This window comes from Podarcis erhardii, assembly GCF_964252035.2.
Source record: "Podarcis erhardii genome assembly, chromosome: 11".
Lineage (NCBI taxonomy): Eukaryota > Metazoa > Chordata > Lepidosauria > Squamata > Lacertidae > Podarcis > Podarcis erhardii.
The window spans coordinates 202,860-222,798 of record NC_138501.1 but is presented as its reverse complement, the minus strand read 5'-3'; the positions used below and the strand labels follow the sequence as shown (position 1 = coordinate 222,798).

Here is a 19,939-nt window from a genome sequence, read left to right as displayed (position 1 = left end):
TGTACCGTATTTTTCGTCCTATAGGGCGCACCGGCCCATAGGACGCACCTCGTTTTTTGGGGTGGGGAATGAATAAAAAGAAATTATTCCCCCCCCCAGCCGCGGCTGCCGCCCCAAGCCTCGCGCGCCCGGCGGGACCTCCCGCCGGGCGCGCGAGGCTTGCAGACACTCGCCCGAAGCGCGGGGAGCCCTCCGGAGGGCTCCGCGTGCTTCGGGCGGCAGGTTGCCGCCCCAAGCCTTGCGCGCTCAGTGGGAGCTCCTGCCGGGCGCGCAAGGCTTGCAGACACTCGCCCGAAGCACGGGGAGCCCTCCGGAGGGCTCTGCGTGCTTCAGGCAACAGGCTGCCGCCCCAAGCCTCGCACGCCCGGCGGGAGCTCCCGCCGGGCGCGCAAGGCTTGCAGACACTCGCCCGAAGCACGGGGAGCCCTCCGGAGGGCTCTGCGTGCTTCGGGCAACAGGCTGCCGCCCCAAGCCTCGCGCGCCCGGCGGGAGCTCCTGCCGGGCGCGCAAGGCTTGCAGACACTCGCCCGAAGCACAGGGAGCCCTCCGGAGGGCTCCCCGTGCTTCGGGCAACAGGCTGCCGCCCCAAGCCTCGCGCGCCCGGCGGGAGCTCCTGCCGGGCGCGCAAGGCTTGCAGACACTCGCCCGAAGCACGGGGAGCCCTCCGGAGGGCTCCGCGTGCTTCGGGCAACAGGCTGCCGCCCCAAGCCTCGCGCGCCCGGCGGGAGCTCCTGCCGGGCGCGCAAGGCTTGCAGACACTTGCCCGAAGCACGGGGAGCCCTCCGGAGGGCTCCCTGTGCTTCGGGCAACAGGCTGCCGCCCCAAGCCTTGCGTGCTTGGCGGGAGCTCCTGCCGGGCGCGCAAGGCTTGCAGACACTTGCCCGAAGCACGGGGAGCCCTCCGGAGGGCTCCCTGTGCTTCGGGCAACAGGCTGCCGCCCCAAGCCTCGCGCGCCCGGCGGGAGCTCCTGCCGGGCGCGCAAGGCTTGCAGACACTTGCCAGGGCTGCAGGCTGCTGCCAGCAAGCCTTGTGAGCCCGCAGGAACTCCCGCCGGGCTTGAAAGGCTTGCGGATAGCTTCCTGAAGCCTGGAGAGCGAGAGGGGTCGGTGCGCACCGATGCCCCTCGCTCTCCAGGCTTCAGCGAAAGCCTGCATTCGCCCCATAGGACGCACACACTTCATTTTTGGAGGGGAAAAAGTGCATCCTATGGGGCGAAAAATACGGTATATTAACTTTATGGAAAGATCGGACACGATAAAATTCTCTTGAGTGTACTGAGCATGACTGTAAAGGGGGGGGAGGTTTGCCCTTCGCAATAAATCCCTCGGCTTGACGGTAGTGGTATTTACAGTCTTTATTGTACAAATATTTACAAAGTACAGAGCATCTCTTCATGCATCTGAATCATCGGCAACCAATCCTGGCAGTGGGGGCTTCCGCCTCCGCCTCCAGCAAAGCAGTCTGGGTAATCTCATATGTCTGTGTTGTTCCCTACGCTTTAACCCCCTACTGTCCTGGGCAGGACAGTGGTGTGCCTTCTCCCTCTGTGCCAGAGCTGGAGTGGTCTGGGGCTCCCAAACATCAGGCAGCCCTGCCTCCACCTCCCCTTGCTCTCCCACTCCTTCCAGTGCTTCCTCTTCTGCTGGCTCCTCCTCATCCAACTCAGGAGCCGTCTCAGCTAGCTCCGTGACAGTGACCTGGCTCCCACTAAGCCAAATGCAGATTTAGCAACACCATGTACACTTGCAGGCTCCTGGAGAGGAGCACATGGCCACTTGGGCTCCTGCTCAGTCTTATTTACTGCCATACCATTTGGAGCATCAGGGGCACATGGTTAAGCTTTTTCTTCACTAACCAGATGTAACGAAGATCAAACCTGGTCAGGGAGTTGAGAGCTTAACTGCAAACCTTGGTTCAGATCACGCACTAAACCAAACCTTGGCCTAGCTTAGTGTAGTATAACCGTGAAAAGGATTGGGGAGACAATCTCCCTGGGTCCTTGCACATTCATGCGGCCTCTCTAAGCCATAGTTTGACTTACTGATTTATGTGGACCAGCCACCTTTCTAAAGCAGGGGCAGGCAGTTAGGGCCCATGATCCACATCTGGCCCATTAAGTATTTTCTCCAAAGATAATCTCCCCCCAGCTCCAGAAAAGTTTCATAGGGTGACAGTATATAGATAAGTTGATGCTGTCCATGGGCTTATCATGCTTCCAATTATTTTTATTGATTTTCCAAATTACAGCCCAATTTTTACAAATTATTAGCAAATTAATACAGTTTTATTTAAGTGACCTTCCACTCGCCGTTGTCAATGCATCCTTAGTTTTTGATGTTGCTGCAATGAATATTTTAAATGATTTCCAATTGCAATCCATTACCCAAAATTATCACTTAATCATCAGCTGTATTCTTGGCAATTTCTATTCATGTTGAAACATTATTTAAGGGCTTCCAGTTCCAGTCTGCCTTAACAGAGGCAGCCCCCACGACAGCAGGAGAATGTCGGCAAAGAAAAAACAAGGATGATAGAGGGTAAATCATTCTTGCAAATTCCCCCCAGGGATGGGGGTAATGGGCTTCACTTGCAGTCTGTCTTGGCACCTGGCTCTTGCTCCAGCATGGATTGCGGGGGCCAGGGAGGCTATGAGTTCAAAAGCACTTTGCCTGGTGAAAACCCTCCTATGCTGCCATTAGGAAGCAGAGGTTCTCCGTTAAATTGGATTTTTAATTTGCTTTAAAGTACTGGCACGTGCTGGAAAAGGGTTGCAACAACATATTGCAGATCATATCAGCTGCATGGATCAAAGGTTTGAATTGAGATAAGATTTACTTCGGCGTGAGAGTCAGTTGGGGAGAGGGAAGCCTATGGTTTGTTTATTCTAAGTTTCTTTTATATATTTATGATTCTGCAACCCTCTCCAGAATACAAGATAAAAAGATATTTACAAGTGAGGCAGGGACGTAGAGGTAATATTGATATTAACAAGCAAAAATGGAAACTGTGTGATCTGAAATGAAGAAAGGAGGGGGAGGGGAAGCTCAAGTATGATGTGTTGGAAAGACAGAGTAATTCCCCTCACCTCTGTTTAAAAAAACAGACAAGGAAAAAGAGACAGATTTGTGTGTTCTACTGACAGAGTGTAATATAAGATAAAGTTTAACAGAGCCATAAATCTCTTGCTGGAAGGAAAATAATTTGGGGGACTGTGATAAGAATGCTGCAGAGATTCTGGGAGTTGGAAAGGAGTATTAAATCTTCAGCGTGTTCGAAAACTGCCCACCTTTTTCTAGTCTGAGGGGAAAATGGCGAAGATCTGCAACGTGTTTTATTAGTGAGACAGAATGGTTTCTAGCAGACTGTCACTGTTCTGAAGACATTGAAGCAAGGGATGGAGAGATAAGACCCCTGAGAAACTTGGAGATTCAGTTCTGCCAGTAGCCATGATGGGAGAAAACAGCTGGGAAGTAAAAGAGGCAGTGCCATATATGGAAAGAAGGAATCTCTATGAATAGAACAGTTTTCACATACAGGGCAAAAGAAAGATAATAGTTTGAGTTCCTCACTTGAAGCTTTATAAATTTATATATTTTAACATCATGAATGGAAATCATTAGAATGATTTAGAATGGTTAGAATGGTGTCCAGCACACTTTCCTGTGCCTCTCTGAGTCTTCAGACTTCTTCCTGGCTCCAAGCAGAGTATCGCAGCAGCGGTGTGTGCCTTGTGTAGGTGCAATAAATCATAGTCTGTACGCAAGCTTCTTGCTAATCTAAGAAGGCTTTAATCATGTATAGAAAAACACAATAAATCAGCCGGGAGATCGAGCAGACATTCTCTCCGGCTCATCAGCGAAAAGTGAAAGTAACTCACATACAAAGAAAGATTCCCATATGTGAAAGAAACAATGCCTCAGTATGCAGAGACGTTACACAGAACTATTTAACCCTGTAAATTCTGATTCTCCTCACAGCTGTTTGCTAATTGTCAGGGAACTGACATCGGAGCGAGAGGTGGAGGCTAGGCTCCAAAGCGATGCAGGAGAGGGGACCAGCAGGGGGGAAGGAATTCAGCGTAACACCAGTAGAGAAGGGAGGGAGATGGAGGATTCGGAGAGAGGTCTCCAAGACTCTTCACCCGAGACCAGTGGAGAGAGCATGGGCACGCCTCTGCCCACTCCTTCCTTGTGCAGAAGAGTCCCGCGCAGGGAGAGTAGGAAGCGGTTCAAGAAACGCCCACTGACGGATTCTGCAAGTGACTGAACGGCCACGGAGTGAGGGCTGTCAGCCAAGGCATGGTTAGCCAGGCGATCTAGCCAAAAGTAACGGCAACTTACGCACAAGTAACCCTTTATAACCATTACAGCAATCCGTCAGTGTCTCTGACGTTACTTGTGCACAGGCAGGAGACCATGAGTCAGACTGGAGGTGCCGGCGCCGCGGAGCAAGCTACGAGTGTGCAGAATCTGGTGGAGAGGAACCGGGATTTGAACAGCGTGTAGCTCTGCTGACGGCGCGGTTGGATGAAAGGCGAGCTCAGGATGCGCAGGTCAGACCCACCCCCATGGCAAGGAAGGTGCCCGGACTGGTACACAAGTTTGGGGGGAAGCCCCAGGACTATAATGCGTTCCGGATGGAAATAGAGTACGCTTTGGAACTGCAGCACGATGACTTTGCTGATGATGCAGAGAGGGTGGCATATATCTTGGGGCATCTGCAGGATGGGGCGCGTGAATGGGTCAGGCCCCTAATGGCCACGCAGAATGCTGCCATGAGGGACCTTCGGAAGTTCTTTCAGGCTTTGGACGCGATGTATTCAAGCCAAGTGGAGCAGAGTGTGACCCAGCGGGAACTAATGAGGTGCAAGCAGGGGGACCTATCAGTTAGAGACTATTGGTCCCGTTTTGCGATGTTAATACACCGGCTGGAATGGAACCTAGATTCCCCACCTATACAAATGCTGTTTGAGGAGGGGTTGTCCCCAGCGGTGAAGGACGAGCTCTCCCGCGCGCCCCGCCCACAATCGATGGACGAATTGACCAAAGCTGTGCTTGCGATAGGAGTGCGACAGGAAGCGCACGCTTTGGAGAGGTGGGAAGGGAGAGGAGAGCATTGCCCTGACTACCGTATTCCTGAGATGCCAAGGCAGCCTTCCCGGTCCGTTGAGACAATGGAAATCGATGGCACGCGTGCGCGCAAGGTTTCAAACGCCAGCAAAGGGCGCAAGAGGGAGGGAAAGGATGGCAAAAGCACCAAGAAGTGTTTCCTCTGCCAACGGCCAGGACACTTTGCCAGGGCTTGTCCACAAAGAAAGGCTTGGCAAGGGATGGTGGGAGCCACTGTTGGTGAGGAGGAGGGGGCAGAGGAGAAGGTGCAGGGAAACGCCAACGCTTGGCTGCCCATCGGGGACAGCAGCCAGGCCAGCAACTAATGGAAGTGCCCCAACCAGACCCCCCCAAGGCGTCAATAGCCATAGAGGTGGTGCTAGAACTCCCAAATGGACACCCAGTCAAGGTAAAGGGACTGCTGGATTCAGGCAGCTCCTGCAATTTCTTCAGCAAGGAGTTCGCACTGGAGCACCAACTCCACCTACTGCCACTAGATTTTCCCCTCCAAGTGACCACGATAGATGGCAGGGAACTGCTGGGAGGGGAGGTGACGCATCAAACCCCACCAATGAGAATGAGGGTTTCCAGGCACACGGAAACCATTGCCTTTCACGTGGCCACACTGGCGGCACCCCCAATAATATTAGGCATGAGCTGGCTAGCACTACATGATCCAGTGGTGGCTTGGCATCAGCGGACAGTCACCTTTGGGTCAGCTCACTGTTTGGAACACTGTCTGGGGGAGGAGAGGCCAAGGCTGAGGGTGGCCAGAGTGGCGGGAACAGCACTGGAGCCGAGAGGAGAGGTGCCGCCACAGTATGCTGACCTGCAGGAGGTCTTCAGCGAGAGGGAGGCTGACAGGCTGCCACCACATAGGCCCTTTGACTGCCAAATCAACTTACTCCCAGGGGCGCAGCTGCCAGTGGGGAAGCTGTATGCCATGTCGGATCGGGAGATGCAGGAGTTGCGGGACTTTATTGACAAGAACCTGAAAAGAGGTTTCATAAGAGAATCTAAGGCAGTGGGGGGCAGCCCTGTGTTCTTTGTGGACAAAAAAAACACTAATCAGCCCAGATTGGTCGTAGACTATAGGCGGTTGAACCTTGTGTCAGAACCCGTGACCTTCCCAATGCCCAGAATTGATGACATTTTAACACGGGTGAGGAAGGGAAAGATCTTCACCAAGCTGGACCTCAGGGGAGCGTACAATTTAATTAGGATGAGGGAGGGGGACGAATGGAAAACCACCATGTTCACCCCCCTAGGGGCCTTTGAGTACTTGGTCATGCCATTTGGATTACAGTCAGGCTCCGCCTGTTTTCAAGCCTTCATGCACCACGTGTTGGGTTCCCTGCTGTACAAGAACTGCGTAGCATTTCTGGACGACGTCCTAATCTATTCGGACAATGAGAAACAGCATGTTCAGGACGTCAGGGAAGTGCTAAAGCGACTGCAGAAGCACCATTTGTGGGTCAAGCTGGAGAAGTGCCAATTTCATGCCAGGGAAGTGGAGTTCCTAGGGTACAAGTTGTCAGACAGGGGCCTGGCTATAGACCCCAGCAAGGTGCAGGCAGTGCTGGAGTGGAAGCCTCCCAAAACACGAAAGGATGTGCAGAGGTTCCTAGGGTTCAGCAACTTCTACCGGAAGTTCATCAAAAACTTTGCCCACTTGACCGCACCCATCACGGATTGTCTCAGTAGCAAGAAGAAGTTCGTCTGGACCGAAAGTGCCCAACAATCCTTCGAAAGGCTAAAGAAGGCGTTCGCTTCAGAGGAGCAACTCCTGCACGTGGATCTGCAGAAGCCAATGAGGCTGGAGACAGACGCATCGGATTAGGCCGTCGGAGCGGTGTTGTTGCAGCCGGGGCCCCAGCAGGGGAGCTGGAGGCCGTGCGTCTTTTTCTTGCAGAAGCTGAGCAAGTCGGAACAAAACTACACGGTGTATGATCGCGAAGTGCTTGCAATTTACGCAGCCTTTCGGCAGTGGAGACATCTGTTAATAGGAGCCCAGCACAAGATCCAGGTGTGCACGGACCACAAGAACTTGGAATACTGGAGAACGGCTCGAGTGCTCAACCAGAGACAGATTCGGTGGGCACAGGAGTTCTCCAAGTTCTACTTTGAGATCCGGTACGTGCCAGGAGAAGAGAACGTGAGGGCAGACGTGCTGTCCAGGAAGCCGGAGTACACGGAGGGAGAGGGACCGCCGGAAGTGAGACACGTGTTCCCAGAGGAACGATGGGTGTGTGGAGGAGCGTTGGTGGGAAAACGAGAACTAACCGAGCTGGTTCGCCACGAATTCGCTCAAACCAGAATCAGGGAACTCAGGGAAGCGAGGGGAGACCCGGGAGGCTTTGAGGAAAGGGACGGGCTGCTGTACTACAAGGGGGCAATGTACATACCAGGGGAGACCTTGAGGGAAAGGGTGCTCAAACAGCTTCACGACAACCCAACAGCGGGGCACTTTGGTCAACACAAAACTATGTTGCTGGTTACCAGGCAGTTCTGGTGGCCAAGGGTGAGGGAAGATGTACAAGAGTATGTACGTGGGTGTGACCGCTGTCAACGGGCCAAAGGGGAGAGGGCTGCCCCGGCAGGGTTGCTGGAACCCCTACCCACACTGGGAAGACCCTGGGAGGTGGTATCCATCGATTTTATGACAGATTTGCCCAAGTCTAGAGGGAAGACAGCAGTCATGGTAGTAGTGGATCTGCTAACCAAAATGTGCCACTTTATAGCTTGCTCACATGCAGTAACGGCAGAGGAAACGGCCAGGCTGTTTGTTGACCACATCTTCAGGCTGCATGGGGCTCCTTCGAGGGTCATCTCAGATCGCGGGAAACAATTTACCTCGAGGTTCTGGAGGAGGCTCATGAACTTATTGCAGGTGGAGGTGGGATTCTCGACGGCGAGACACCCGGAGACCAACGGGCAAGCAGAGAGAGCGAACAGTATTTTACAGCAATACCTACGCTGCTACGTCAACGAGAGACAGAACGATTGGGTAGAGAGACTAGCGCTGGCTGAATTTGCGTACAATAACGCTGAGCATGTGTCCATGGGGATGAGCCCATTCATGGCTAATTATGGGTGTCACCCCAGGGCCTTTCCCGGGAGGGTGGAGGAAGGGTGGAGCGTGCCTGCGGCAGAACAGTTTGTGGAACAAATGGAGGCCCTGCACCAGCAACTTAAGATGAACTTGGAAAGGGCCAAGGAAGTTTACAAGAGGCAAGCAGACAAGCGTCGCCGGGAAGGGGAGACTATAAGGGTGGGGGACCGGGTGTGGTTGTCCACCCAAGGGCTACCCTTTAAGGGAGGGTGCAAGAAGCTACGACCAAAACGGCTAGGACCTTTTGAGGTGACGCAGCAAGTGAACCCTGTGGCATTTAGGCTCAAGTTGCCAGACAGCATGAAGATCCAACCGGTGTTTCATAGGTCCCTGATCTCACCGTACAGGGGGGAGAGGGAGTTCTGAGGGGAAGGGGGAGAAGGCATCACACACCCGCAAGTAGAGGAGAGGGAACACCACAACCAGGCAACAGAGATCCTATATTCGCGGTGGCGGGGGCGGCAGGTGGAGTACCTGGTAGCTTGGGAAGGGGAACCCGAGTCAGAAAACACGTGGGTTCCCGCGGGGGAGATAGATGATAGATATCTTGTGGAGGAGTTCCATGACAGGTATCCGGGTAAGCCCAAACCATTAGAGAGATTCTGGGAGGAGCAATTTGGGACCACAGACGAGGAAGAGGATTTTGTGGGTTTTCCGGCTTCCGAAGAGGAAGGAGGAGAAATGTCAGAGGAGGAGGAATCGGACTGGGAAGCCCATCCCGCGCGAATAAATTGGAGCGGGTGGGAAGCTGGGTTTGAGTCCTCGGAGGACGAAGGCAGCTCCTTCCGGGGATTCCCCGCATCGTCGGCCGAAGAAAGAGACGAAGTTACGTCACAGGGTCGGGCCGGGGGTGGAGGGGGTCCTGGGAGGGAGGTGGATGTCAGGGAACTGACATCGGAGCGAGAGGTGGAGGCTAGGCTCCAAAGCGATGCAGGAGAGGGGACCAGCAGGGGGGAAGGAATTCAGCGTAACACCAGTAGAGAAGGGAGGGAGATGGAGGATTCGCAGAGAGGTCTCCAAGACTCTTCACCCGAGACCAGTGGAGAGAGCATGGGCACGCCTCTGCCCACTCCTTCCTTGCGCAGAAGAGTCCCGCGCAGGGAGAGTAGGTGGAGACTTGGCGTCAAACAGCTTCTATGCTGGAAGCAGTTCAAGAAACGCCCACTGACGGATTCTGCAAGTGACTGAACGGCCACGGAGTGAGGGCTGTCAGCCAAAGCATGGTTAGCCAGGCAATCTAGCCAAAAGTAACGGCAACTTACGCACAAGTAACCCTTTATAACCATTACACTAATGGATTATTATTATTACTGAAATGTAACTGATATTAATTAAGATTATAGAACACAGTGATATAACTTTCGGAAATGCACCCAAACCGTCGTGCAGAGAGCCACTTTAACTAAAATGTATTAATTGGAAGTAGATTGGCATTTTGAGAATTGTATAATTTGGGAATTGTTATAATTTGGCTATTATTGGAGTATATTGGAGAATTAATTTTAAAAATTTACAAAAAAAGAGAAACACCGATTTAAAGCATTTACATACTTTTGTAAAGCTTCAAGTGATAATATAATACTGCTTTCATTTCATTCTGTGTATGACAATTCTAGTATATAATTTTCATTGACCTTATCCTCTGCCATTTATATCAATCATCACCATTTCCAAAGATGATGAACGGCATTCCTTTCTGGGTGCCTGCAGTGCTGTTGTGGTTGTTATTCAGTGCATAGCTGGTTTATCAAGGTTAACTCAGCCCTCCACTCCCCAGCTCAGCACTTCCTCCTTTTTTTTTTTTTTTTTTGGTTAAATAATTTTTATTAATTTTCACCAGTTTAGCACTTCCATCCCATAATGCTCCATGTACATCTTTTTCAACGTCTGAATATCTCTCCATTTTCTCCTTTGAATCTCATCAGCACATGAAGGGAAGGTATTTCTCTCAGTACTGACCAAGGTTGTAATTAGTAACTATAGCTTATTTTCCAAATTTTACTATGTTGACATATACTAGCAATGCACTTTATTAAATTTCATTTTCTTTTCGGTGTTTTCAAATCTCTTCTTTCTTTTCTTTTCTTTCTTTTTTGGTAGATTGAAAAAGTCCTTCAACAAGGCGAAATTGGAGATTGTGCAGAACCCTACCTGGTTCTAAAAGAAAGTGAAGTTGGGAAGGTACATATGATATAATAAAGATTTTTACATGAAATGCACACCTGCTTCCCTGATACATCTGTCAAAGATGGCTTGCGAAAGCTTAAACCAGAAATATTATTAAAGCGCTCCTATTCCAGTCTAAATTCAGTGCCTCAGGACTGTTGTTGTTTTTATCTATGTATAATAACGGGGGGGGGGGGCTGTTCCTGCTCTCCCTGCTTACACGCTCCACCTGCCATTCCCCCACATTTTGGCTTAGTCATTTTTATCTGTTTTTCTACTGATGATTTTGGTTTTTTTATAAACCAATTTGAGGTTTGAGTCCAATCAAAACAGTATATAAATCTTGTGAAATAAATAGATTAATAAATAAAATAAAGTAATGAATTAGCAAACCTTTCTCCTTCTCAATCCCATTTCTGAAGCTATTTCTCTCTTCTATTCTGCCGCTTCACTTTTCACTCCACCCCTGTTCTAACTACCTTAATTTATGGCATCCATAGAGGAATTAACAGAGGGTGCTAGTGTGTGTTACAAACTAATTTTCACAGTGTTTGGATCCATGTCTTATTTTAGCTAATCCCCTTTCCTGCTTTATTTCAGACTAAAGAAAAAATTGAGAAATTAAAAGTGCATGCTGAGTCCTTTTGCCAACGTTTGGGAAAGTATCGTATGCCTTTTGCTTGGGTTCCAATAAATTTAGCAAATTTCTTCAGTGTTTCAACACTTGAAAGAGATATAGCAGAGTTAGAAGTTTTAAATGGTAAGTAATAATGTTGTGTATGTGTACATAAGAATTAATATTGAAACAGGAAGTTTTAAAAATATCATGTCAAGGAAGTGGCTTTGCTTCAGCCTCTAGATTATAATGTAATTTGTGTCCTGTATTTGTAAAGCACATTTTGGAAGATCCGTGAAGTTGGCAGTTTACAAGGATATGAAGGAGAAAATAAGTATGGCAAAAAATAACAGGTTACTCTCCAAAGGCAATGCATCCCTCCACAGGAAAATAAAAATTCCAGTCTTCAATTGGAGCTTAAAAGTGTGCTAGATAGGCACAGTCACCCTTTACAGCAGCATTGCTAAGATTATTTTATTAACACTTGTTGTGAGAGTTGGATGGGAAGCCATTGACTCTGTTCAGACCCAAAGGAATAGTACTAAACTTCTCAGTGAGATGGTTATAGAAATGAATAAAGTATGGAGGTGTCAGGCCTGGTCGTTGTCACTTGAGCTGGCTTGTATCTCCCTTCCTCCGAATCTGAGATAGGACTTAACCCTTGCCTTTCCTGGGAACAGCCGGTCCCAGTGGCGTAGCGTGGGGGGTGCAGGGGGGGCCGGCCGCACCGGGCGCAACATCTGGGGGTTAGGGAAATCCACGGGTTAGGGGGCGCAAATCCACGGGTTAGGGGGCGCAAATTACTTGCCTTGCCCCGGGTGCTGATAGCCCACGCTACGCCACTGGCCGGTCCCTCCCTGTTGTTCCTCTTGCTCTCTTCTATTAGATTCACTGCTCTCTTCCCCCCCTTGGGGAATGCTTTCTCCCTCTGGGAAACTGGAAACTTCTAACTCTAACTCTTCCCTGACATCACCCCCTCCCCTAAGCCCCCCTTCCTCCCCCTCCTCCCTCTCCTTTGTTTCTGAAGGACCGAACCTATGAACTCCTCTTCCTCGCTATCTGTCTTTTCAAAAATTTCTTGAAGATGCCAGTTATGGGGTTTTGGCTTGTGGGGATATTTTCTATTAAATTTTCTCTGCAATTCCGGAATGCTTATTTTTTCTGTTGGTTCCCGTGAGTTCTCATTTAACCCTTTCCATGCATCCAAATACTGTAATTTCCTCCTACTTATTCTCGAGTCTAATATCTCTTCCACTTTGATTTCCTCTTCCCCCATCAAGGTGGGTAAAGGAGGTGGTTCCCTTGAAATTTGATACTTATGTGCTGGTACAAACACTGACAATAAAGATCTATGAAATACAGGGTGTATTTTCATATTTTCAGGTAAATGAAACTTGAAAGCGACTGGGTTAATTTGAGCCTTTACTTGGAAAGGTCCCAATCTTCTTGGCTCTAGCTTTTTACACCTCCCTTGTATTGGTAGTCCCTTGGTAGACAGCCATACCCAGCTCCCTACTTGGATTTATTCCCCAACTCGCCGATGCCTGTCTGCAGCTCTCTTGTAAACCTCTTTAGCTTCTTCCAAATCCTCTTTCAGTATCTCATGAATACACCTCAATTCCTCTATCATTTGTTCTGCTGCTGGTACTGCTAACTGCTCCTCTTGACTCGGGAATGCCCTTGAGTGCAAGCCATAGTTTGCCACAAATGGGGCTCTGCCCGTAGACACATGCAATGCATCATTATATGCAAACTCTGCTAGACTCAACTTCTCTAACCACCCGCTCTGCTGATAACCAGCATAACACCTCAGATATTGTTGTAGTGTTGCATTCGTTCTTTCAGCTTCCCCATTGGTTTGCGGGTGTCTCGCTGACGTGAGGCTTAGCTCCACATCTAGTAACTGCATTAACCTCCTCCCAAATTGTGATGTAAATTGGGCCCCTCTATCTGAAATGATTTGTGATGGCATACCATGCAACCTAAAAATATTATCTAAAAACATCTTTGCAGTTTCCTGTGCGGTTGGAATTTTGGCACATGGTATGAAATGTGCCATCTTGGTTAGCATTTCAACCACCACAAAGATCACTGTTTGCCTATGCGATGACGGTAGATCCGTTATAAAATCCATAGACACCACATCCCAAGGCCTTCCCAGCGTGGGCATAGGTTGCAACAACCCTGCGGGAGCTGCTCTGGGTGCCTTGGCTCGTTGACATACTTCACAACCTCTTACATATTGCGTTACCTCCTCCCTCAACTTTGGCCACCAGAACTGCCGTGTGATCTGATACAGGGTCTTTTCTCTACCAAAATGTCCTGCAGTCGGGTTATCATGATGTTGCCTCAACACTTTACCTCTTAATTCACCTTCAGGTACATACAGCATCCCTCTACTGTACAACAATCCACCTTTTCCCTTGAAACCTTCCTCTTCCCCTCTACCTTTTCTCAGTTCCTCCATTTTCTTTTGTGCAAACTCATCTGTTACTGTCAATCGCTGGAATTCCCTGCCGTCCACTACTACAGCTGCACCCCCCCCCACTGATCCGATCTCAGCATTTCTTGCAACTTGGGAGGTGCTTCCCCTTCCATATACTCAGGTTTGCGCGATAGCGTGTCTGCACGAACGTTTTGATGCCCAGGTATGTACTCAATCCTAAAATTAAAGCCAGCAAAAAACTCCGCCCACCTAATTTGCCTTTGGTTTAGCTGTCCAGCAGTTCTCCAATACTCTAAATTCTTATGAACCGTTTGTACCACCACCTGATGTGATGCCCCTTCCAAAAAATGTCTCCACACTTTAAAGGCAGCATGCACAGCTAAAAGTTCCTTATCAAATATGGTGTAGCTTTGTTCTGATTGATTTAATTTTCTAGAGTAGAATGCACAGGGTCTCCAGTCCCCTCCCTTGTCCTGTTGCAGCAGAATGGCCCCAATAGCCCTATCAGAGGCGTCAGTTTCTACCTTTATACGTTTACTTGGATCTAAGTGCATAAGATATTTTTCTGAAGCAAACACCGCCTTTAATTTATCAAAGGCCTCTGTGCTTCCTCAGACCATCTGAATGGCCTCTTGCCTCTTAGACAATCAGTCAGTGGCGTTGTGATTTTGGAGTAATTACCTATGAATTTATGATAGAAATTAGCAAATCCTAAAAACCTCTGCAGATCTTTCTTAGTTTTAGGTGCCTCCCATTCCACCACTGCCTGAACTTTACTGGGGTCCACGTGCACCCCTTCGTGGGAAATGCAATATCCCAGGAACTCCACATTTTGTGTGTGGAACTTACACTTTTCTAACTTCACATATAACCTGTTGGTCCTCAATCTCTCTAACACCTGCGTGACATGTTTTATATGTTCCTCCATACTTTCACTATATATTAAGAGGTCATCTAAATAGGAGACACAGAACTGATCCAGTATACCTGCTAAGACGTGATTGATGAAGGTTTGAAATACCCCTGAGCCATTTTGCAAGCCAAAAGGCATTACCAATAATTCAAACGCACCATACTTAGTACAAAAACTGGTTTTCCACTCATCTCTGACCCTTATCAGATTATATGCTCCTCGTAGATCAAGCTTGGTAAAGACTTTGGCTGACCTTACTCTCTCTAAGAGGTCATCTATACGTGGCAATGGGCACATGCGAGGCTTCATTTGGCTGTTAAGGATTCTGAAGTCACATACTAATCTCGGTGCCCCTTCCTTCCCTTTCTTTTTGACAAAAAAGACGGGAGCACCCCCAGAGGCCGTGGATTCTCTAATAAAACCTCTCTGCAAATTCTTTTGCAGGAACTCCCTCAGTGCTGCAGAGTCTACTTCTGACATGGCATATATCTTGCTTGGTGGCAACTGTGCCCCAGGGACTAGGTCTATCTTGCAATCATAGGGCCTGTGTGGTGGAAGTTTATCTGCTTCTTTTTCACAAAAAACATCCCGATAAGCAATATATTGTGATGGAATCTCACTTTCATTCCCCATCAACTTCCCTTCCACCTCTGTTCCCATTACTTCCACCAAGATTTTTCCCTTTTGCCCCAAACAATGTGTCATACAATAGATCAAACAAAAAACCAAAGACCTTTGATGCCAGGCAATCACCGGATTGTGACGATTGAGCCAACTCATGCCCAGCACCATCGGGTGGCCAGCTAGTTTGGTCACATGAAATGCCCTGGTCTCTTTCCCATATCCATTTTCATTGGTAGAGTCTTGTAAGTCACTTCTCCTGACAGTAGCGGTCTGCCGTTGATTGTTTTCACTCGCAGTGGGAAATTTAAAGGTAACAAAGAGATTTTGTGTTCCTGTACCAATTTCTGGTCTATGAAATCTGCTGACGCTCCTGAGTCTAACATCGCCTCTACCTGGACCCTGTGTCCATTGGGTAGTTGTAGTTGCACCTTCACCGTTAGTCCTGGAATAGGTGGTTCCGCGTGAGAGCCGTGAGAGCCTTCTATTGCTCCTCCACCCGGCTGCAAGCTCCCATTTCCAGCCGGGGACATTTGTTTCCCTGATGCAGTTCCTTCAGGCAATTGTCTCCTCCCATGTCTGCTCCAGATAGAGACTCCCATCCTTTACGTTGTGCTAGATGCCCTGGTTTTCTGCAGACGAAGCAACAGGAGATAGGACTTAACCCTTGCCTTTCCTGGGAACATCCTGTCCTCCCTGTTGTTCCTGTTGCTCTCTTCTGTTAGATTCACTGCTCTCCTCCCCCCCTTGGGGAAAACATTCTCCCTCTGGGAAACTGGAAAGTTCTAACTCTAACTCTTCCCTGACAGGAGGTGTTTACAATTTTCTTGAATTAAGTATGTGATATTCTTTATTTATTTATATAGTACTTAAATGTAACACTTGCTTCTATGAAATATATATATGTATATGTTAATAAAATTTCCAATCTTATCATATGCTAAAACATAGGATACAATTGTTTGATTCTGCATTAAGTGATGTCTTGCAGCTTCAAGATGAGGTGATGGAAAATGTAAGCAAATGAGGAGGTCTTTCAGTTTTTTACATCCCGAAAGTGTGCAACATAACAATAGTAAAGTGATTCATTTTTTTATTGAAACTAAGATGCATTTGAAATTTTTTCTCTGAAGGCAAAGGGTCCACTGGTGACAGAAAATCAATGGCAATGCAAGGTAGAAGACTTTCTGAAAGAAGCCTTGGATTGGAGGATGTTCCTGCCTTGCCAACCTTCAAAAACACCACTCTGACTTTCAGCACATTTTTTAAACAGGTATAGTATAGACTGACATCTTCTAGGTCATCTTCCAGTGACCTAGAAACAAGTAGCCTAACAAAATAGCACGAAAAGTAAGAGGAGTACTTTTACCACTGTATTTTTGGGTAGTAATGTAGAGGAAATTGAAAATACCAGTATGCAGTTTCTAGGTTTTTCTTGTCTAATAAATATTGAAAACAAAAAAAAGTTCAGCATTTTTAATTCTGTTGCAGAATTATGAATTGTTTGAGCTGTAACTTTAGCCCCACTTCCCTGGGAATAAGCTCCATTGAATTCAGTAGGACTTATTTTGAGTAGACAAAAACTTGGCTCCCATCAAACCTACTTTTTCAAATTATGTACCTTTCAAAATGAGTAAAATTTTGAATATATTGTATTTTGCTTAGTTTTTGTGATTGTGTGTTTCTTTTCTTTTTGTAAGTGAACACAAGTGAGTTGTATTTAACAGTGATACATAATTAGTATCAAGGTACATAATAAACATGAACATGGAACATTGATACCTACCAAACCTAAGTCACCCATTATGTCATGTTGTTGTTTGGTCATTTAGTTGTGTCCGACTCTTCGTGACCCCATGGACCAGAGCACGCCAGGCACTCCTGCCTTCCACTGCCTTCCACAGTTTGGTCAAACTCATGCTGGTAGCTTTGAGAACACTATCCAACCATCTCGTCCTTTGTCGTCCCCTTCTCCCAACATCAGGGTCTTTTCCAGGGAGTCTTCTCTTCTCATGAGGTGGCCAAAGTATTGGAGTCTCAGCTTCACGATCTGTCCTTCCAGTGAGCACTCAGGGCTGATTTCCTTAAGAATGGAGGGGTTGGATCTTCTTGCAGGAATGGAATATATAACAGCAGACAAATAAAAAAGAGGCATGGTTTTGTACATTAAACAACAATCTGAGCCTTTAAAAAAAAAGATGAGGAAGGAAGAGTGATTGCAGTACAGATAGTAGTACAAGGTGGAAAAATCTTATTAAATGGAATTTATGTCCAAACTTTTTCAAAGAGGGCCAGATTTGATGAAGTGAACAAGTTGACTTTTTAGGATTGAAGTAAAGCTTTTTGGGGGGATTTTCGCCCAGTTATTGAGCTTTTTTTAGAATTGAAGTTGTTGAGCTTTGGAAACATATTTTTTGTAATATGCTGATCAAAAAATGATCTTAATAGGTGATTTAAATAGGGTGTTTTCACTTGAAATGGACAGAACAATTATAAAAAAGAGACTAAAAAAGGGAGACTCCCAACAAGTTTGTTTTATTTGGCATACATTTGATAGATGTATGGAGAGTCAAACATCCTCTAGATAGAGAGTTCACGTTCTTCTCACATGTGTATGAAAGTAGTGCGAGAATTAATGCAATGTGGCTCTCTAAAGAATTAGAATTAAGAGTAAAAAAAAAAAACAGAACTATTGCCAAGAACATTATCAGACCACAATCCATGAATTTTCATAGAATCATAGAGTTGGAAGAGACCACAAGGGCCATCGAGTCCAGCCCCCTGCCAAGCAGGAAACACCATCAGAGCACTCCTGACATATGGTTGTCAAGCCTCTGCTTAAAGACCTCCAAAGAAGGAGACTCCACCACACTCCTTGGCAGCAAATTCCACTGTCAAACAGCTCTTACTGTCAGGAAGTTCTTCCTAATGTTTAGGTGGAATCTTCTTTCTTGTAGTTTGGAACCATTGCTCCATGTCCGCTTCTCTGGAGCAGCAGAAAACAACCTTTCTCCCTCCTCTATGTGACATCCTTTTATATATTTCATAGAATCATAGAATCATAGAATAGAATCATAGAATCATAGAGTTGGAAGAGACCACAAGGGCCATCGAGTCCAACCCCCTGCCAAGCAGGAAACACCATCAGAGCACTCCTGACATATGGTTGTCAAGCCTCTGCTTAAAGACCTCCAAAGAAGGAGACTCCACAACACTCCTTGGCAGCAAATTACACTGTCGAACAGCTCTTACTGTCAGGAACTTCTTCCTAATGTTTAGGTGGAAACTTCTTTCTTGTAGTTTGGAACCATTGCTCCGTGTCCGCTTCTCTGGAGCAGCAGAAAACAACCTTTCTCCCTCCTCTATGTGACATCCTTTTATATATTTGAACATGGCTATCATATCACCCCTTAACCTCCTCTTCTCCAGGCTAAACATGCCCAGCTCCCTTAGCCGTTCCTCATAAGGCTTCGTTTCCAGGCCTTTGACCATTTTGGTTGCCCTCCTCTGGACACGTTCCAGTTTGTCAGTGTCCTTCTTGAACTGTGGTGCCCAGAACTGGACACAGTACTCCAGGTGAGGTTTGACCAGAGCAGAATACAGTGGCACTATTACTTCCCTTGATCTAGATGCAATACTCCTATTGATGCAGCCCAGAATTGCATTGGCTCTTTTAGCTGCCGCGTCACACTGTTGGCTCATGTCAAGCTTGTGGTCAACCAAGACTCCTAGATCCTTTTCACATGTACTGCTCTCAAGCCAGGTGACACCCATCTTGTATTTGTGCCTCTCATTTTTTTTGCCCAAGTGCAATACTTTACATTTCTCTCTGTTAAAATTCATCTTGTTTGTTTTGGCCCAGTTCTCTAATCTGTCAAGGTCGTTTTGAAGTGTGATCCTGTCCTCTGGGGTGTTAGCCACCCCTCCCAGTTTGGTGTCATCTGCAAATTTGATCAGGATGCCCTTGAGTCCATCATCCAAGTCATTGATAAAGATGTTGAATAAGACCGGGCCCAAGACAGAACCCTGTGGCACCCCACTAGTCACTCTTCTCCAGGATGAAGAGGAACCATTGATGAGCACCCTTTGGGTTCGGTCAGTCAGCCAGTTACAAATCCACTGAGTGGTAGCATAGTCAATTCCACATTTTACCAGCTTCTTTACAAGAATATCATGGGGCACCTTGTCAAATGCCTTGCTGAAATCAAGGTAGGCTACATCCACTGCATTCCCTTCATCTACCAGGCTTGTAATTCTGTCAAAAAATGAGATCAGGTTAGTCTGACATGACTTATTTTTCAGAAATCCATGCTGACTACTGGTGATCACAGCATTCCTTTCTAGGTGCTCACAGACTGTTTGCTTAATGATCTGCTCCAGAATCTTCCCTGGTATTGATGTCAGACTGACTGGGCGGTAATTATTTGGGTCCTCTCTTTCCCCCTTTTTGAAGATAGGGACAACATTTGCCCTCCTCCAGTCTGCCGGGACTTCGCCTGTTCTCCAGGAATTCTCAAAGATGACTGCCAGTGGTTCTGAGATCACATCTGCCAGTTCTTTTAATACTCTTGGATGCAGTTCATCTGGCCCTGGAGACTTGAATACATCTAAACTAGCCAAGTATTCTTGTACTATCTCCTTAGTTATTTTGGGCTGTGTTTCCTCTGCTGAACCATTTGATCCAAATTCTTCAGGTCGGGCATTGTTTTCTTTATTGGAGAAGACTGAGGCAAAGAAGGCATTGAGGAGTTCAGCCCTTTCTGTGTCCCCTGTTTGCATTTCACCATCTTCTCCTCTGAGTGGCCCCACTGTTTCTTTGTTCTTCCTTTTGCTACGAACATACCCATAAAAGCCTTTTTTGTTGCTTTTAACCTCTCTAGCAAGCCTGAGTTCATTCTGTGCTTTAGCTTTTCTGACTTGGTGTCTACACGTGCTGGCTATTTGTTTGAATTCCTCT

The 19,939-nt window shown here is 47.4% G+C and overlaps 1 protein-coding gene across 4 annotated transcripts in view; it reads left to right on the top strand.

Moving 5' to 3' along the window:
- The window catches only part of DOCK8 (dedicator of cytokinesis 8), a 162,571-nt gene that overhangs the window by 35,181 nt on the left and 107,451 nt on the right, over positions 1-19,939 (top strand). For all 4 annotated transcript variants that reach the window (XM_081880898.1, XM_081880897.1, XM_081880896.1 and 1 more), the window contains 3 exons: positions 10,321-10,401; positions 10,987-11,146; positions 16,116-16,255. In XM_081880898.1, coding sequence (XP_081737024.1) covers positions 10,321-10,401; positions 10,987-11,146; positions 16,116-16,255 — 381 coding nt within the window. The remainder of the gene's footprint in view (positions 1-10,320; positions 10,402-10,986; positions 11,147-16,115; positions 16,256-19,939) is intronic.